Consider the following 17,694-nt stretch of genomic DNA (forward strand, 5'->3'; position numbering starts at 1 on the left):
GCGTCAGTACGCAGGATGAAACCCAGAGGGGTGGTGTTTGTTTTTCATATATGCGTTAACGATTCGCATATTCAAATACATATTTGCACCTAACGAGGGCCCTTCTGGAGGCCCTGCCAGGCTTCAGCAGTATGGTTAACTGTGAGCAGCGCTCCAGGGGCCTCGCAGAGTCTGCTGCTTTAGCTAGAACCTTGTTTCCTCCCTGGCCTGTGTCACACTGCTCACCATCCACGTATCAGGTTTTCCTCCTCCTCTGGTCACTGTCTCTCTCAGTCCTTCTTCTGCCCTCATCGTCTCCTCTGTCTGCTCTCAAACCTAGATTGTCAGGATTCTTCGGGTGTCCATCCCCAGGCCCTTTGGAGGGCTGCTTTCTTCCCTGGCAAGGCCTTCTCTTCTCATGACCCCTCTCGGTCTTTCTCTTCTCCCCAAACTTGTGTGTCTAATGGCCTGCAGTCTGTCGCCACCTAGTGGTAGCCTAACGGCTTTGTGTCTCCATTTTCATTGCCCTGCTTCCTTCAGTTTCTGGTGCTTGCTTGGTTGGACCTTCCGACTGGCTCCTCCCCATCCCATCCTCTGCCCATCCAGGCTTTTTTGATCACTCTTAGCTCTTTGCTTTGCTGAAGCATAGCTTTGCTCATACCTATATTGTGCTTGAAAAATATATGGATTCCTCTTGCCTACAGATAAAGTCCAAACTCAAGAGTCTTGTAAGTCCACTCCCAACCCACGAATGCCTTGCTCTCCCTTCAGGCCTTCTGCACTCCCGAACGGACTGCCCCAGCCCGACCTATTGGTCAGCGATGCCACCTCCTTGCTCCTTGGATTCACCCCCCATCCCTTCTCCACGATCTCCACGCACATCCTCCCTGTCCTTCCAGCTCAGCCTTCCCACAGAGTTCTGTTGTTTTCCCCAGTTGAAAGATAGATCTCTCCCTCCCTGCTTCTGAATTCTTATAGCTCTTTCTTACCATTTCTCTTATGGCTCTTCTGTATCATGTGTGTCTATACTTGGAAAAGACACGCAAAATATGTATTGAATTGGTTTGGAATCCATTTAACGGAATGTCTTTGGAGTTTTAGGTTAGCCAGAAGTTCCTGTTGGAACCTGAAGACATTTCTTTCTAGGATCATAGAATTTGAGGTCTTAGAACCTGACCCTGTGGTCCAAGCCTCTCCAGCTCTCAGATGGAACGTGCGAGGGCTGCAGCTGACCGACTCTCCGATGTCACACTGTTAGTTTACAGCCTCCTTGGGAGCTTCCTGGGTGTTACCTGAAACTGGCCATATATGTGGCAGGCAGGGAGAGACCAAAAAGAGAGGCAAGCCGCTCCAGATTGGCAGGTGGCCAGTTTAATAAACAAGAGAACTTACTTATGAGGCTTGTCTTGGGTGGCCACAAGTCCAGTAGATCTCCATGTCGGTTCTGAAGAAAAGATTCACAGCAGCTGTGTTCTCAGTTTTGAAGAGGAAGAAAACACTTTATTGATACTATAAAAATATAATTGAAACAGAAAGAAGAAAAGGGAAATCTGTGCATAGGTGAGGGCAGTAGTAAGCAGTAAAGGAGAATAAGACAGCGTTCCATCAAATCGGGTACTTACAACATCCAATCTCAGTAGCTGGGGCAGCCCCGTGGAGACAGCCAGGCCGGAGTCCCGATGGAGAGGCCTGGGCGGAGCGTCCTGCCCTCAGCTGAGACTCCCACCTGACCATCCCCATAGGGCCGTATTTAGAGGGCAGATGATGGGGTCTGAAGTTCAACAATGAACACTGACGTGCAGTTTGGAGAGAGCTGCATTCCTATGTTATCATGTCTTTACATCTTCAAGGAGCCTGGGCTGGGTGTGCTCGCCTCCCTCCTGGATTCCATTCCGGGGAGCCCAGCCCGGAGCAGGAGGGGATGCCAAGCAGATTTCATAGCTCTTGGCGTCCAGACCAGAAGGGTCAGTTCTGACCTGGAGGCCAGCTAATGTCCACTAACAAGGCTCCCGAGGTCACTGTGCGGCACGAGTCACACACATTCCTCAGCCTGCCTGCGTACGTGCAGGTCAGGGGTGGTTGGTTATGCAGGACAGATCCCAGAGACCTCCATCCGTACAATCCAGCACCCACCTGCCACGTCTTGAAAGCTTATGTAGAGGCCTTAACTGGGCTCAGTCACATACACCGTGCAGGGGTTCTCAACGCCACATCTCTGTCTCAAAGCTGTGTCCCTCGGGGACCTCCGGAGCGGGGAAGGCAAGCAGAGCGCACATTCCAGGACCAGGGAAGAGGTGAGGCACCTCCAGCTCACAGGTCATCCAGGTCACATCTTGTCCCCCTGTCAGTGACCTCCAACACATACTGCCCCCCAGAGTCTAGAGCTAAAACCCACATTTCCCCCATTTATACCTTACTGTTCGGTTCCACATGATTTCACACAGTGGTTTCAGGGTTCTCAGGAAAAGTTACTTTCATTTTTGTGACTGCAAACAGTAGCCTGCAAATGCTACTAACTGTCCTGGGAGTGAAATGTTCATGCTGTTTTATCGTTTACAGGTAAAGTCTCTGTGTGCCTCACTGTTGGACTCAAATGTCCTGGTGCAAAGAAATAACCTGGAAATTGTTCTGTTCTTCTTCCCATTTTATACCTGTCTGGTAAGTCGTTTGTGTTCTTCCAGGGAAGCCACTGGTCTTTCCTGAGGACGTGGGGCAGGCGGGATGGACCTCAGGCCATTGGCACAGCCACTTTGTGATCACCGTTCACTTTCAGCCAATTAAAGGTCCTTGTTCATTTTTGTGAGGATGATGTTTCCGTAGCAAAAACTGAATGGCTTCTGTCCGTGGGTGTTGTGAAGAACCAACTCCTTTTGAGAACTACCTTTTTAAGATAAAGCTTTGTAGACTGGTAAGAGGGGCCACGTGTCAGAAAGCCAGTAATCTACTTCATCATCCCTTTGCAGTAAAATGTTCTCTGTTCTCCGATAGGATTCCAGTGAGAGAGCCATTCCCCTGCTCAGATCTGACATCGTGCAGATCCTGTCAGCGGCCACCCAGACCCTGCTGAGGAGAGACATGTCTCTGAACAGAAGACTTTATGCGTGGTTACTAGGTACTGAGCAGTATCCGATAAGTGAAAGTCAAAGTTAACGTGAAACCTTTTAGTGCTGATTTTGGGAATAAGTTTCAATCTCGGCGATACGCTTCTGAATCATGAGATATGGAAAGAAAACGCGCTGACCGAATATGGCCCAGTCCGCTGAGTGCTGCTTACGCTGTAGCTTTAGTTATGTTGCAGGTATTACATCTAAACCAGGAACAGAAATAAGTGGGATATTTATTGAATATTGAATTCCATTTTAAGAAGCTTGAAATACCACAAAAAAAAAAATTGTAGCTGAACTTTTATTCAAGTAGAAGCCTGTTGCTATAAAGAAGTCGCATGGGTTTGGGGGGTGTGAGAGAAGACCCACAAATGTTACAGAGTTTGTGTAAAGAAAGGTTCGGTACAGATGGGAATCTTTGTGGCATTGACGTAAAGTTTTAAAAGACATTTGGATAACTTTAGGAGAGAGCGTGAGAACCCAGGCCTGTGTTTCCGCCGACAGCCTGTAAACTTGTAGGAAAAGAGCCCCTGACTGTTGGTTGGAAGGCTGCATAGGGACAGAGTCCAGGAAACCATGGGGCTTGGAAGCTAGTACTTTCTGAATTTTATAAATTCCCATGTTCGTGTACCTGAGCAGAAGTGGTGTACAAAGCGACTATGAAAGGATTCCGTAGCTTTTTTTTTTTAAAGATTTTATTTTTTTATTCGACAGAGATAGAGACAGCCAGCAAGAGAGGGAACACAAGCAGGGGGAGTGGGAGAGGAAGACGCAGGCTCATAGCGGAGGAGCCTGATGTGGGGCTCGATCCCATAACACCGGGATCACGCCCTGAGCCGAAGGCAGACGCTTAACCGCTGTGCCACCCAGGCGCCCCTTAAGACCTTTTTTTAAGAGCGGTTTTAGGTTCACATCAAAACTAAGAGGAAGGTACAGAGAGTTCCCAGCTTCCCCCAGCTCCCCCCACCGCAACCAGGGTGGCACATTTGTCACAGTCAATGAACCAGCGCTGGCACGTCATCACCCAGAGTCCGTGGTTTCCATCCGGGCTCGTTCTTGCTGGTGTGCTTTCTGTGGGTGTAGACAGATGTGTAAGGACATGCATCCACCATGGCAGCATCCATGCAGAGTAGTCTCTCTGCCCTAAAAAATCCTCTTCTTCACCACTTTTATAACTCTGAACATGTAGGTCTTCTCACACCAAAATCACGAAGTTCTCTGTCTTTCCTCTCTTCTCCCTGGTTACAGAACTTCCAGAACCCATTGCATGGAAGCTTATGAAGGATTTCAAGAAGAATATTTACAGGCTCTTTACGCATTTTTATCAAAAGGATGATTTTGCTAAACACTCACCTCTGTCCTAGTTGGCCTTGACTTGCTGTGTGTAGAGAGGACCCAGGATCCAAGTTCAGTGCTGGGCCCGATCTGTTGGCCTCGGCCTCAGAGTCCACACTCTCTCCTTGTACCATGAGATGCCTTTCCTTGCCCCAAAGACCTCACAGATTACCTAAAGCTCAAAATAAGGGCATATAGATGAGAACAGCTTGATCTCACATACTGTAATACAAACACTGGTTTTTAAAACTGATCTTCATTCCATTAGATGCTTGTGATCAGACTTGTCAAAGACACTGAGGGTGAACTCTTAGGACAGACTAAATTGATGCCTATTGAGGTAGAATCCTTAGTACCCCACATTTTTGTCAGAAGAAGAAAATGTGACCTAGTCTTGCCAGATTGGAATTTGGTTTTCTGTTGGAGGAATTCTATTTTTAAAAATGCTGGAGCATGAGACTTTTGCACAGTATTCTGTACTTTAGAATTGTAGATCTTGTTACAGCTCATGGTCCTTGTTCTTTTATAGGTTCAGATATTAAAGGAAATACCATTGTGCCAGAATCTGAACTCTCAAATTCTTACGAAGACCAGTCCTCATATTTTTTTGAAAAATATTCCAAGGATCTTTTAGTTGAGGTAAACGAGCCTTTCTGGAAAGTAGATCCCAATCAGAACATTCCTGATCATGATTTCTCAGTGGATTGATGGGCAGGACCTCAAAGCAGACATGGGACATGTTCCTGGATCCACGGTGGGGAAACCTTCTGTGTGCTCATTCCGTGTCGTGTGCCTGGTTTTCTCTCTGTCCCAGAGTATTTACAAGTAGAACAACCAATAGTGTCAAACTGCGCTCTGTACAATATACTGATCTGTGGCTTTTTTTAAAAAACAAACAAACAGGGTCTAGCTGAGATACTGCACCAGAAGTTCTCAGACACCGACGTAGAGGAACGTCACCACGCGTACCTGAAGCCGTTCCGCGTCCTTGTCAGTCTGCTCGACAAGCCGGAAATAGGTAATGTGCGAAGTGCCGTCGCCATCATGGGCCTGCTGCGGATGGCCTATGTGAGACACAGTCAGCATGTTATTTTGAATGTAATTCCATCATCGGAGTTTCCAAATCTTGAAGTACTTCAGTCATGTTATGTGTTCAGTTATCATATCTAGGCACCACTTAAAAGTTTTGCACAATAATGTGAACACTTTCGTTAGAAAAATACCTTGGAGCTCCTGTTGTGCACGTCTATGTACGGGCCTATAGAGCACATACCGTACTGACCCGTGAGAATGTTTCTTCGGTCACATATCATGCTTCAAATGAGCTTTGATTTTATTTTCAAGGGAGTAGGCGACCCTCCGTCTTTTTGCCTTGTGACCTGGGGCAAGCCGCTTCCACCATGTGGGCCTCAGTCTGTTTCTCTGCCAAATGAACAGGGTTGAACTACACTACGGTTCCTAAAGGGTCCCCTCTTACATGCTGTGGTCCTGTGAGCGTCGGCTAAAAAAATGGTCCTCTCTCCCTTGCTTGAAGAATAGAAATTGCTCCAATATCCATTCACAGTAAGATCTTAATATCCAAGGCTCCTGGGTGGCTCAGTCAGTTAGGCATCTGCCTTCAGCTCAGGTCATGATCCCAGGGTCCTGGGATCAATCCCTGCATTGGGCTCCCTGTTCATTGGGGAGCCTGCTTCTCCCTCTCCCCTTGCTCCACCCCCCTGCTCATGCTCTCTCCTTCCCTGTCAAATAAATAAATAATATCTTTAAAAAATAAAGATCTCAACATCCAATCACTTGAACACCATAAGGGGGTCCGCGTCTTCTCCATGGGATTTCAAGGGTTTTTTGTTGTTGTTGTTGCTGTTGTTTTTGTTTTTAAATATCTTATTTATTTATTTGAGAGAGGGAGAGAGCACAGATGGAGGGAGGGGCAGAGGGAGAGAAAGAATCAGACTTCCCTTTGAGCAGGGAGCCCGCATGGGGATCCCAGGACCCTGGGGTCATGACCTGAGCTGAAGGCAGACACTTAAACCAACTGAGCCAGCTGGGAGCCCTGGGATTTTAAGTTTGATGGTGTCATCTGAGCACTCAGGATTTGCACACTGCCTGGTAGCTGTTGCAGAGAACAAGAATTGAGGGCATTATTGAGGTCCCTTCTCCCTTTGGTCTTGGGATAGAAGATGGAGACCCTTCATTTATCCATTCAGGGGCAGACACAGCGCATTTGCTGTGTGGCAGGGATGATGCTAGGCTCTAGGGATGCAAAGGGGAAAAAAGGCATCCATCAAGTTGGATGGAAGGGAGATTCTGAGGTCCTCATGTGTTTTTATTGTTGTTAATAATCACAGCTGATGTTTTTTGAGCAGTTTTTTTGTGTGAAGTGATTTGTATACATCATTTAATGTACATCTCCATATGTACCTCCTTGCCTCCAACAACCCTGAAGTGGGTTTTCTCACTATTCCCATCTTACAGATGGAAAGACTAAGGCTGAGCAGGAGTAAGTGACTTGCCACTCTGGCGTATCTCTGCCCAGGAGCTGAGATTAAAACACGGTCTGCTTGGCTCGAGAACCTAAGCTCTTTGAGAGGACACAGCTGCTTACCTGACTGCACTCAGACCCACCATACCCGAGATGCTGAGTCATGTAACACAGATGACCTTGTATCCCATGACGTGTACAGCTCTAGCTGCCCTTAACCAAAGTCAAAGCGTGAAGGCTTTGTCCCTCTAAGCTACGACCTTAAGTGCCACCTGAAGATACTTGTGCCGTCCCCTGCTACCTCAGTCGACCAGCGATGGCTCCAATAGATTTTCCTCTGGGTGTGGAGTGACGGCAGCTCAGAAAAATCGTGATTTAGACTAAAAAATGAAGTGAGCTATATAAGTATTGGGAGCTTCCCACGTAACTTGGGGAAATATCCAAAGAAAAAATGTAACTGCATTTTGGTGGATGGGTGTTTTATGTGAGTCAAATGAAACGTTGCTGCCAGCTTGGGTTCCAGGTCGTAGTTTCCAGAAGGGGGTGAATGGCAGGCTTCTGCCCAATCTAGCAGCCTAATTTTTCTGTCGGTTAATTCAGTTGTCCCAGGGAAGACATACTCGAGGGGCAGAGGAGTGGATTGTACAGAAGTAGACCTAGAAGGCCCAGGGCAGTCATTCTTTTGCTAGCAGGCTTCACCCACTGCCTCATTTTCTCCCTGAATCATGGCAACAAACTTGCCTTCATTTGTAAAAAGCATTCAGCATTCTTATGCTGCAGATAAAATATATATCGTGAAAAAAGTTTTCTCAGAGGCACATCCTCTGTTTTTGTGAAAAAGAAGCATAAGAGATTGGATCAATCTGCTGATTGCCTTTGAACACAGATTTATTGACAGAACTTTCATCTCCTCTGAATCGATCCTGTTTTCATCCCTTTGTACACACGAGTGAGAAGTCGCTCCCTTCCCTGCCTGATGGTTGCTGTGTGTGGAGCGGAAATGTCTAGCTGGCTTCCACCTGCCTGATCGGCAGGAATGCTTCCCTAACCGACGGCTGGTTCCGTTCTTTTGTGCCATTTAATGAGCTTTTCAGGAGTGGTGGTATTTCTTTTGTGGGGTTCCAGCTCATGATTAAGAGAGTTTAGGAGGGCGCCTGGCTGGCTCAGTCGGTGGAGCATCCGACTCTTGATCTCAGGGTCATGAGTTCAAGCCCCACGCTGGGTATAGAGATTAAGAAAAATTAAAAATAGGGTGTCTGGGTGGTGCAGTTGGTTAAGTGTCTGACTCTTGGTTTTGGCTTAGGTTGCGATCCCAGGGTCAAGAGAATGAGCCCCGCGTTGGGCTTGCGCTCGATATGGAGTCTGCTTGGGTTTCTCTCCCTCTCTGGCCCTCCCACCCCCATTCTTGCTCGCTCTCTCTAAAATAAGTAAATCTTTAAAAAAAAAATTAAAATAAAAAAATTAAAATGTAAAGGAATTTTAAAGGAATGTAAAATAGGAAAGTTGCCCCACTCCGTTGGCGTTTATGCTGAGTAGTGTCTCTGGCCAAGCAGTTTATACACACACATACCGAGCGCACATCCTGGCTCCCCCAGACTGAGTCTGGCTTGGACCACTTCCTTAGCCTCTCTGCCCCGTCCCCTTATCTGTAGTCAGTACAGCAGCGTAGTACCTGGTCGTATGGCTATTGTAAGGAGTAAATAAGGTAACAGATACAAAACGCTTAGAACAGTGTCCAGCACATGGTAAACGCTACAAAAATATTGGCCATTTTCATGGATGTTATTCCCGCAGTAAAGTTGGCATTGTCAAACTAAAGTTTCTGAGCATTTTCACAATAAAATGGTGTGTACAGTTACTCTGTTTCACACATATGTCATTTATTGATCTAAGTATGGATTGTTCATCTCTAACCATTTTCTTTTTAATTGCAGGGCCTCGAGTGGTTGGGAATTTGTTTCTCGAAGTCATCCGGGCCTTTTATTCTTACTGCAGAGATGCTCTCGGCTCTGATCTTAAACTTAGCTATACCCAGAGTGGAAACTCGCTAATAAGGTACGGGTTTGGGTTTGGCCCTCAGCTTCGAGCTTCTTCCCCCCTCCCTAATGGCGCGAGTCTCATTTCCCAGCTCTTTATTAGAAGTTGTGTGGCGCTAGAGAAAGTGGGTGTGCAAAGGATCACACCACTCATGAAGATAACCGATGCTCTTGAGTCGGTCACCGTGAATGGCCCGTTTCCTGTTGGAAACTGTGAAGAGTTTCAGAGGTGTTTGAGCTAGTCTCTGCCCAGCCCGGGCTGTACAAACCGTATTTACGGAGCAGGTGTGAAAGCGTTGAAGGGCGGCTGGATCTGGTATGCCCACGCGGTGACATACAGGGAGGACGGGGCGGGGGGCTGGGGGCAGGCCGGGAAGTGGAGCCAGGGTCCAGCCGGCAGAGGGGAGAGTCAGCCAGGGGCACCCCCAGGACATGTGCTGTAGGACCCCAAAGGCAGAGCAGATAGGGGTTCAGGACACAGCAGACATGTTGCCTTAGAGCGTGTAGTTTTCTCTCAACCCCGGGTTTTTTTTGTTCTTTTTTTTTTTTTTTTAAGATTTTATTTATTAGAGAGGTGGTAGGGTGGGGAGGCAGGGTTGAGGGTGAAGCAGGCTCCCCACAGAGCAGGGAGCCCCACACAGGGCTCAATCCCAGGACCCTGGTATCATGACCTGAGCCAAAGGCAGATGCTTAACGGACTGAGCCACCCAGGCGCCCCTTGCTTTTGTTCCTTTTAAGATAATACATTTGCTTCCTTTTTACTTTATTCTCGATGTAATTTCCTTCTGCCTGAATTGGCATTGGGTATATTGAAAATATAAATCTATTTGAAGACTTTTCTGGTCTCTTAATTATAGACGTACCAAGAGTTCTGAGTGTTTGCTTTTTTCCTCCCAGAATGTTTGTTCTTTTCTCCCAGAATTATTATTTGTCTGAATACAAAAGTAATACATGCTCTTTGTGGAATATACTGATATTTGAAGGTATCCAGAAAAAAAGATAACACCCACAATCCTACCGCCCTTGAGAGAAAAACATAAAACATTTTCATTTCTTTCCAGACTTTGCATATATAAATATTTAGATGCCTATGTTTTATTTTAAAGATGGAATTACAGGGGCGCCTAGGTGGCTGAGTCGTTTAAGCATCCGACTTTTGATCTCAGCTCAGATCATGATCTCAGGGTCATGGGGTCAAGCCCCGTGTTGGGTTCCACAGTCAGTGGGGAGTCCGCTTGAGAACCTCTCCCTCTGCCCCTCCCCCAGCTTACACACGTGCACGTGTGTGCACACTCTCTCTCTCTCTCTCTCTCTCTCTCTCAAATAAGTAAATCCTTAAAAAAATAATATATAAAGGTGGAATTACATTAGCTATTTAGTTGCCTGGTTTTTTAAAATGCAAGTTGTGAGTAGCTCTCCTGTCTTTTGCAGTGGAACATAACGTTGCCGTCGGTTCCTTAGTTAGGATTTATCACATTTAAATAAATCCTGACTGACTGACCAATCCCCGTTTGCTTGGCTGTTAGGTGGCTTCCACTTTTTAAATATTTTAAAATAACCTTGCCGTGGTGTCCTGATGCATATATGCTTGTGCCTATATAAGGACTTCTGTAGGAGAAATCCCTAGAATAAATTTCCTGAGTCATAGAAGGTGCACATTTAAATTTTAGCCAAATTTCCCGCCCAGATGGGTGTACCCTGTTATTTCACCAGCCAGGGCATCTAAGGCCTCAGAGTTGGACTAAAACTGGTTTCCTATACCAGATTCTTTTCAGAGTAACTCTTACACTTATTTCTAAGAGAATGCATCGATACAAATATTGTTTAGGATGGCATTATGCAAACTCTTTCCTACATCAGACCAGTGACTCTAGAGAGTCTCTTTCTCTAGAAATAAGTAAACGAATTACAGTTTTTCAGACACGGCATTCTCATGATAGAGGGTTTCTCATAGACACATTTATGAGCGTCTGTCTTCCTTTACAGTGCAATAAAAGAAAACAGAAATGCCTCTGAGATTGTTAAAACGGTGAATTTGCTGATCACTTCACTAAGCACAGACTTTCTCTGGGACTACATGACCCGGTGTTTTGAGGACTGCTTTAGGTAAGTATCCAGTTCAGGATTAGGGAATGTTTAGGAAGGAGTGGAAGCTTGCGTGGTTCCGTAGCTGCTTATGGTGGCTCAGGTTGAGTGGTCTCTGCTGAGCACACATGGGAAAGAACTCCCTTAAAATTTAGTAGAATAAAAACATTGCCATTAAGAAGGTTCAGGTAATCTCTGCCCCATAATTCTGGAGCTTTTTTACTTACTTACTTAATTAATTTTTATTAATTCTAACTTGAGGAAACCCTCTGCATTTCCTAGTTATGTTGACCAAATACATTTTCACACAGCGCTCCTGGAGGCTCATCTTTTTAAAGGGGCGTAGTTCTGTGGCTCTGTGACTAGAGCAAGTGGTTTTAAAATCATCAGTCTTCTTAGATTCTTACTGAAATTTTTGTATCACTAGTCAGATGAAAGCATTAATGTCTTAAGCTGCCACGATCAACTTTATGTCACCGTTCATCTGGTCAGTGACTTGCACCACCTCGCTGCCGTGGACAGTGATGGTGGCATGCTCTGGGGAGCCGCGTGCTTCCCTGCGAGCCTCTCCCAGGCCCCTCTCCCCGCAGCGGGAGGAATAATGTCATCTCTGAGACCGTGTCTTGTCCGGAGTCACATGGTCAGACTTCCTCGCTGTCACTACTCTTCCCCTACCTAGCAACTCAGTAGAAGCTTTACTTATTGTGTGCTGTGGGTTCTCCTCTGGCTGTGGGTTCTCCTCTGGCTCATACTCATGAGCTCCTCGGGACACCCCAAAGAGAAGTAGGCACTTGGATCACTTTAGAAGGCCAGAGCCCAGCGACAGGAGGTCCCTCGTGTGGCATTGTACTGGAAATTAGCGGCAGCCTGCCGAGATGGGAACCCAGGAATGCCTGCTTCCCAGCCGCTCCCACTGCGCTGCTCTGTGTCCTCTAGAGCCAGGTCCCAGTTGGCATTCAGATCTGTGATGAATCAATTCACTGTAGCTAGACGCATGGGCAGCAGCAAGGCCGTGATATACTGAAGCTAGGGTATATTTTGGTCAGCCTATTTCCATTTCAGAGTTACAAGGTATGCTTTCTTTAAAAAAAAAAAAAAAACCCAACTACAAAACATTTCAAATGTAAGAAAGAACAAGAAATACTGCCAGACACACATGCACCCATTACTGAAATTATGCATTCGGTCATTGTTTTTCAGATTTTTTTTTTTTAAGGAATAAAATGTTGCTACCCAGAGAGAACTAACTCCCACCTTCCAGCACCTTCTCCTTTCATACTGGGATTATTAGTGTCTGTCCTGCCCCTGGTGTTGTCTGTGCTTTTATAACAAGTGTGTATCCAGAGATGACATAGTCTAGTGTGTCCAATTTTTACACAGGGGTATCAAGTTTTATATAACTTTTTGCAGGGTGCTGTTTTGGGGGTTGGCTCACAGTCCTCTGGAGATCTGTCTGTACATCCCGCTGAAACACCAGTGTCCATCTTTTCATTGTTGCAAATAGTACTTTGTCCTGTCTCTTCACAGACACTTGCGGGGTTTCCTGATGCTGGGAGAACAGTTGTTCGGTTATAGTTAGTGTGCAGCTCTTCAGAGGTTCTCTTGCTCAGATAAACTCCGAGATAACTAAGTGCTAACTTGCAGTGAAGACAGTTAACTCAGGTTCAGTTGTCCTCTGATTGCTAGATGAATCCAAAGTTGCTCTGAGAACCAACGAGTGTATGTTTTTTAACTTACCTAGTTAACCAGTTGCCTGCTTATTTAAAAAGCAGTGTTGCATTTCAGTATGAGCAGCTCCCGATAGAGCTGACTGGTGAAGTCACACTTCTCTCTGAAAGCTGGAGAAGCTCAGCAGCTCGTGCAGATGAGCTCATGGGTGTCATGGGGAAGGAGCTGTCTCACATTGCTCCCACAGCAGGTGGAACCACGGTGTAGCCCGTGTCTTCTCCAGCCAGGCGGCTTCCCTTGGAACATGCCTTTGCTTTGGCGTGGGGGCCCTAGCCTTGCTCCTGTTGATGGAGCTCCAGATCCGCTGGGGGTGGCCTCCCCCCCGCCCCGGACATGGGTCCACCCTCGTCTGAACCGGTGAAGTTCACATCTGAGTGAACCTGTTTTGGAGACAAGCAAATTCAAGACACAGACTGACTTCTCTGTATCTGATCGTTTTAGTCACTAAAGCTTCCTTATTAGAAGGACAGAGCTGCCTTTCATTATGTTTGAAGTAGAGTAACTCGATTGGACATCGTAAGAAGTGCTTCAAGTTATTACAGGAGAAAGAATTGATTTGGTTTTCTTTCCTGTGACTTCTGTAGACCAGCGAAGCTGAGTTACACTGTTGGGAAAAGCATCAGCCCTCCCCCGACGGTGTCAGAGCTCTGCACCCTCCTGGTGTTTCTTCTGGATGTTATCCCCTTGGTAAGGGCCCTTGTCGGGAAGAGGCGTCTCCGTGCCTGCTGTTGTTTACGTTCTCGCTAGTGTCATTGGCCTGGTAAACCTCACCCTCCTGAAGAGTGGGTGCAGTAAATGGACAACACTTTCATTGTTAGTTACGGCACGGACAACGTAGCTGAATGTACTCTCTGATGTCTTTTATGTCTTATTTAAAGGAGGTTATAATTGAGCCGGTTGTAAGTGGCCTGAGCGAAAGTTAATGTCCAGCAGAGGTGAACTGGCATCACCCTGCGCTTTGGTTATTTAGGAGTGAGAGTGAGTGTATTTCTAGGTGAAACTGTGCCGTTGGCTAGTTTTCTCAAAGTACACTAATTTCCTCAATATAGAAATAAACGTCACAATGATTTTCTATTAGAAAAGGTAAAGACACTTGAGGGGCACCTGGGTGGCTCAGTCGGTTGAGCATCCATCTCTTGATTTCGGCTCAACTTGTGATCTCAGGGCCTGAGATCAAGCCACACACGGGCTCCATGCTGAGCATGGAGCCTGCTTAAGATTCTCTCACTCCCCTTGCCCTTCCCTCTGCTCGTGTACTCTCACTCGAATGCTCGCCCTCTCTGACTCTCAAATACATCTTTAAAAAAAAAAACAACAACAAAGAAATGTCAAGACACTTGAAAATCGAGGAAGAATGTCCATTGATTTGTCTAGATCAAAAAGAAATGTTTTTTTGATTTGGGAATAAGCATGAAACTTATTCATGCTCTAAAAAATTGACTTTTTTCAGGGCGCCTGGGTGGCTCAGTCCGTTGTCTGCGTTTGGCTCAGGTCATGATCTCAGGGTCCTGGGATCAAGCCCCATGTTGGGGTCCCTGCTCAGTGGGGAGTCTGCTTGTCCCTCTGCTCGTCCCCCTGCTCACTCTTGCTCTCTTTCTCAGATCTTATAAATAAATAAATAAATAAATAAATAAATAAATAAATAAAATCTTTTTAAAAATGGACTTTTTTAAGGCGCCATTTTGAGGTGCATTTTTTTTTTTTCTGACCAGAAGTTGGAAACCTGTTAGTTAAACTCATGTCTGTTTTCCACAGGAACTTTACTCCGAGGTGCAAACCCAGTACCTCCCTCAGGTGCTGGGCTGTCTGGTGCAGCCTCTGGCTGAGGAAATGGAGGCGTTAAGCTTACCCGAGCTCACGCATGCCTTGAAGACGTGTTTCAAAGTGCTCAGCAAGGTCCAGATGCCACCTTCCTACCTGGACATGGAGCCCACAAGTGGAAACACGGTACACCTCCGAGGAGCTGACATGGTTCTCTGGGCTGGGCTTATGCCTTCCTGGGAGCGGGAAGTAATTAGGGTTGGTTAGGGTAGGAGTGAAGATCAGAGGATGTAAAGGCATTATCTAAAATACGCTTCTAAAATCCTCAGACATTTCCCAAGAGCTTTCAGCGTGGAAGCGGACCACCCCCTTCCCTTTGCGCACCCCCGCCACTTCCTCCGAAGGTTACTGGTTCGATTCAGCTCCCTATCCAGACCTTGTTATGTGTGTGTTTGTATTTGTGTGATATTGGTGTCTGAAACACGTAAGTGAGATATTCATTTACCTGGGCTGCAGTAACGAAGTACCCCTGACTGAGTGACTTAAATTAGAGGAGGTTACTGTCCCATGGTTCTGGAGGTCACGGTGTGGGCAGGGTTGGTCTTCTCTGAGGGGAGGGGAGGGAGAGTCTGCTCCGTCCTCTGTTCCACCTTCTGGTGGTGCTGGCAGTCTCTGGTGTCTCTCTGCTGTAGACGAGTCACCCTGCTCTGTCTTCAAACCCACCCTGTGTCCACGTTTCCTTTTCGTAAGGACATCAGTCATGTTGGATTGGGGCCCACCCTAATGAGCTCATTTTAACTTGACCATCTGCAAAGAGCCTATTTCCAAACAAGGTCACATTTACGAGTATCATGGGTAGGACTAATGCATCTTTTGAGGGGGACACAGTTCAACCCATAACATACACTGTTCTCTGACTTGCTTTGATTCTCAAACAGTGTTCCGGGGACCTCTGGTTTATAAACCATACTGGTTTATAAAGAGGTGTCTTACTCTTGTGTGACTTCTGTGTAATAGTCTAGGTGTGGCTTTACCGTGTCTTCTGCTCTTCCCCTATCAAGGGCATTTAGGTGATTTCTGGTTTTTCACTGTTACAGACAGCACTGCACTAAGCATCCTTGCACAGCTGGTTCGTGGTTGCAGGTTTCTCTGAAGGATCAATCCCTCTCCGTGGGTTGCAGTGAAACCCATTCTTTTTAAACTGGGAGGGACGCATGCTCCTTTTAAATTGGCACGGATGCTGCCAAATGGTCCTCCCTGAGGACAGTCAGAGTTCCCCAAGCAGTTTGAGGCCTGCGGTCTTCAGATTATTTTGATTTTCTACTTCGCTTAAAGCATTGAAAACTCTGCCCTTGACACCCATTCAGTGCAGCTTCGGGCGGGAGCGCAAGCAGACTGGGCAGGGGGCACTCTGGAAACGGAGCTACTCCCAGCGCTCAGGGCTGGGCCTGCACTTGGGTGCGGACTCACTCACAGACTGTTCATTTCCTTCCAAAGTTAGTTCTTTTTTTTTTCTTGCTATTGTAGCTAATAAAAAAAAATCTCTTAAATGATTTAAGATAAAAAGTTTAAGCATGTGTCTTCAAACATAATTATCAATGTTTCACAAAGTGTGTACTATTTCATTCTTCCCTATGGAGCAGTGGTTTAAATGCTGAAATGTGTTAAATTTAATGGAATGTTATCTATGTTAACAGTGTAAGAGGAGAGGTTGACTGATGACAGTTGCAGCGTCATCCCTTTGAAAAAGCCACAGAATGCACGCGTGCACACGCGTGCGTGCACACACACGGGTAGGTGGGTGGACGGGTACTATGTATACACGGGTAAACACTTTATTCTGGCTTTCTGCTCTCATTTTATTTCTTCATGCCTCTATTTTACCCTCAGCCCAATGTCTCATTCAGTTTTTTAATTTAAATATGTCAGAAACCGTTTTTAAATAATGTTTTTGAATCTTAAACCTAAATAAATAATACAAAGTGGGCTCAAAGTCTGCCTTTCCAGAGAGTATGGGGGCCCAGCAGCCTCCTCTTTGGGCTTGCTCCCCCTTCCTCCTGCTGTGCCTTCTTTATTTTATTACACACTTTCACACAGGGGTTCTCTCGGTGTAGAGAATCAGGATTTCAAAAACCAGGAAGTACCTATTCATGGTTTTCCCGATTCAGCTGGTACTTGAATCCCTTGGCCTTACGAGATGTGTACAACAGAATTTCCATTTCTTTGCAGAGTCCAGTAAAAGGTGAAAACAGTGAAATGATTATAGACACAAAGGCAGTGATTCTGGCTGATGAAGATGCTTCGTTTCCTCCCCTTAAATCTGAAGACAGCGGAATTGGGCTCAGTGCCTCATCGCCAGAGCTCTCGGAGCACTTGAGGGTCCCCAGGGTCTCTCCCGAGAAAGACGATGTTTGGAAGAAGGGTGGGAGTATGCAGAGGACGTTTCTTTGCATCCAGGAGCTGATCGCCAACTTTGCCCACAAGAACATTTTTGGAGTGCAACTGACAGGGTCTGGAGAAGAGAACAAGTGTGAAGAGCCTTCGGTCCGGAGGGACGAGGGTGGGCCACCATGCTCAGCGGGCAGCGACTCCGACAGGAAGAACCCGTGGGATGCGAAGCCCATCAGTGTGCCCCAGTTTAAGCAAATGCTCTCAGACTTGTTCACAGCTCGGGGGTCTCCATTTAAGACGAAAAGTGCAGAGTTGCCATCACCTCTGCCCAGGAGCCCTGGCCGAAAAAAGGAGGGGGACTGGGCTGTGGAGCAGGTGGTCATTGACCTGGGGAGCTCACGGGAGGGCTGCAGGGAGGCCTTCGCTGCCGCCTGCCACCTGCTGCTGGACTGTGCCACCTTCCCTGTCTACCTGTCCGAGGAGGAGACGGAGCGGCTCTGTGAAACGCTCTTCCAGCTTCCCGGTGAGAGGACTGCCCCCCCGGGACCCCGCCCTGAGGAGTCCTGTCTTGTAGCTGGTGTTTACAGACGAGCCAAAACCCTCTCTGCCACATGTGTTTTTGTCATTTGTGGTGTGTGCTTTTGAATTGTGTCTTAAAGATGGCAGATTGGTGAGGCTGGGACCATATTTTTTAAACTTGAGGTGTCCTGCACAGCCCATTAAGAGGTCTGGAACAGAAAAGGTGCTTCATGATAATCAGTAAATAGGCTAGTTCATCAGACCTGTTGTTAAA

General features: G+C 46.6%; 1 protein-coding gene across 3 annotated transcripts in view; it reads left to right on the plus strand.

Moving 5' to 3' along the window:
* The window catches only part of LOC130542961 (protein dopey-2-like), a 96,101-nt gene that overhangs the window by 38,769 nt on the left and 39,638 nt on the right, over window positions 1-17,694 (plus strand). For all 3 annotated transcript variants that reach the window (XM_057308166.1, XM_057308168.1, XM_057308167.1), the window contains exons 6-14: window positions 2,539-2,637; window positions 2,968-3,091; window positions 4,948-5,057; window positions 5,322-5,436; window positions 8,835-8,955; window positions 10,923-11,042; window positions 13,334-13,436; window positions 14,505-14,696; window positions 16,740-17,424. In XM_057308166.1, the coding sequence (XP_057164149.1) occupies window positions 2,539-2,637; window positions 2,968-3,091; window positions 4,948-5,057; window positions 5,322-5,436; window positions 8,835-8,955; window positions 10,923-11,042; window positions 13,334-13,436; window positions 14,505-14,696; window positions 16,740-17,424 (1,669 nt within the window). The remainder of the gene's footprint in view (window positions 1-2,538; window positions 2,638-2,967; window positions 3,092-4,947; window positions 5,058-5,321; window positions 5,437-8,834; window positions 8,956-10,922; window positions 11,043-13,333; window positions 13,437-14,504; window positions 14,697-16,739; window positions 17,425-17,694) is intronic.

This window comes from Ursus arctos, unplaced genomic scaffold, assembly GCF_023065955.2.
Source record: "Ursus arctos isolate Adak ecotype North America unplaced genomic scaffold, UrsArc2.0 scaffold_60, whole genome shotgun sequence".
NCBI classification, from domain to species: Eukaryota; Metazoa; Chordata; class Mammalia; order Carnivora; family Ursidae; genus Ursus; species Ursus arctos.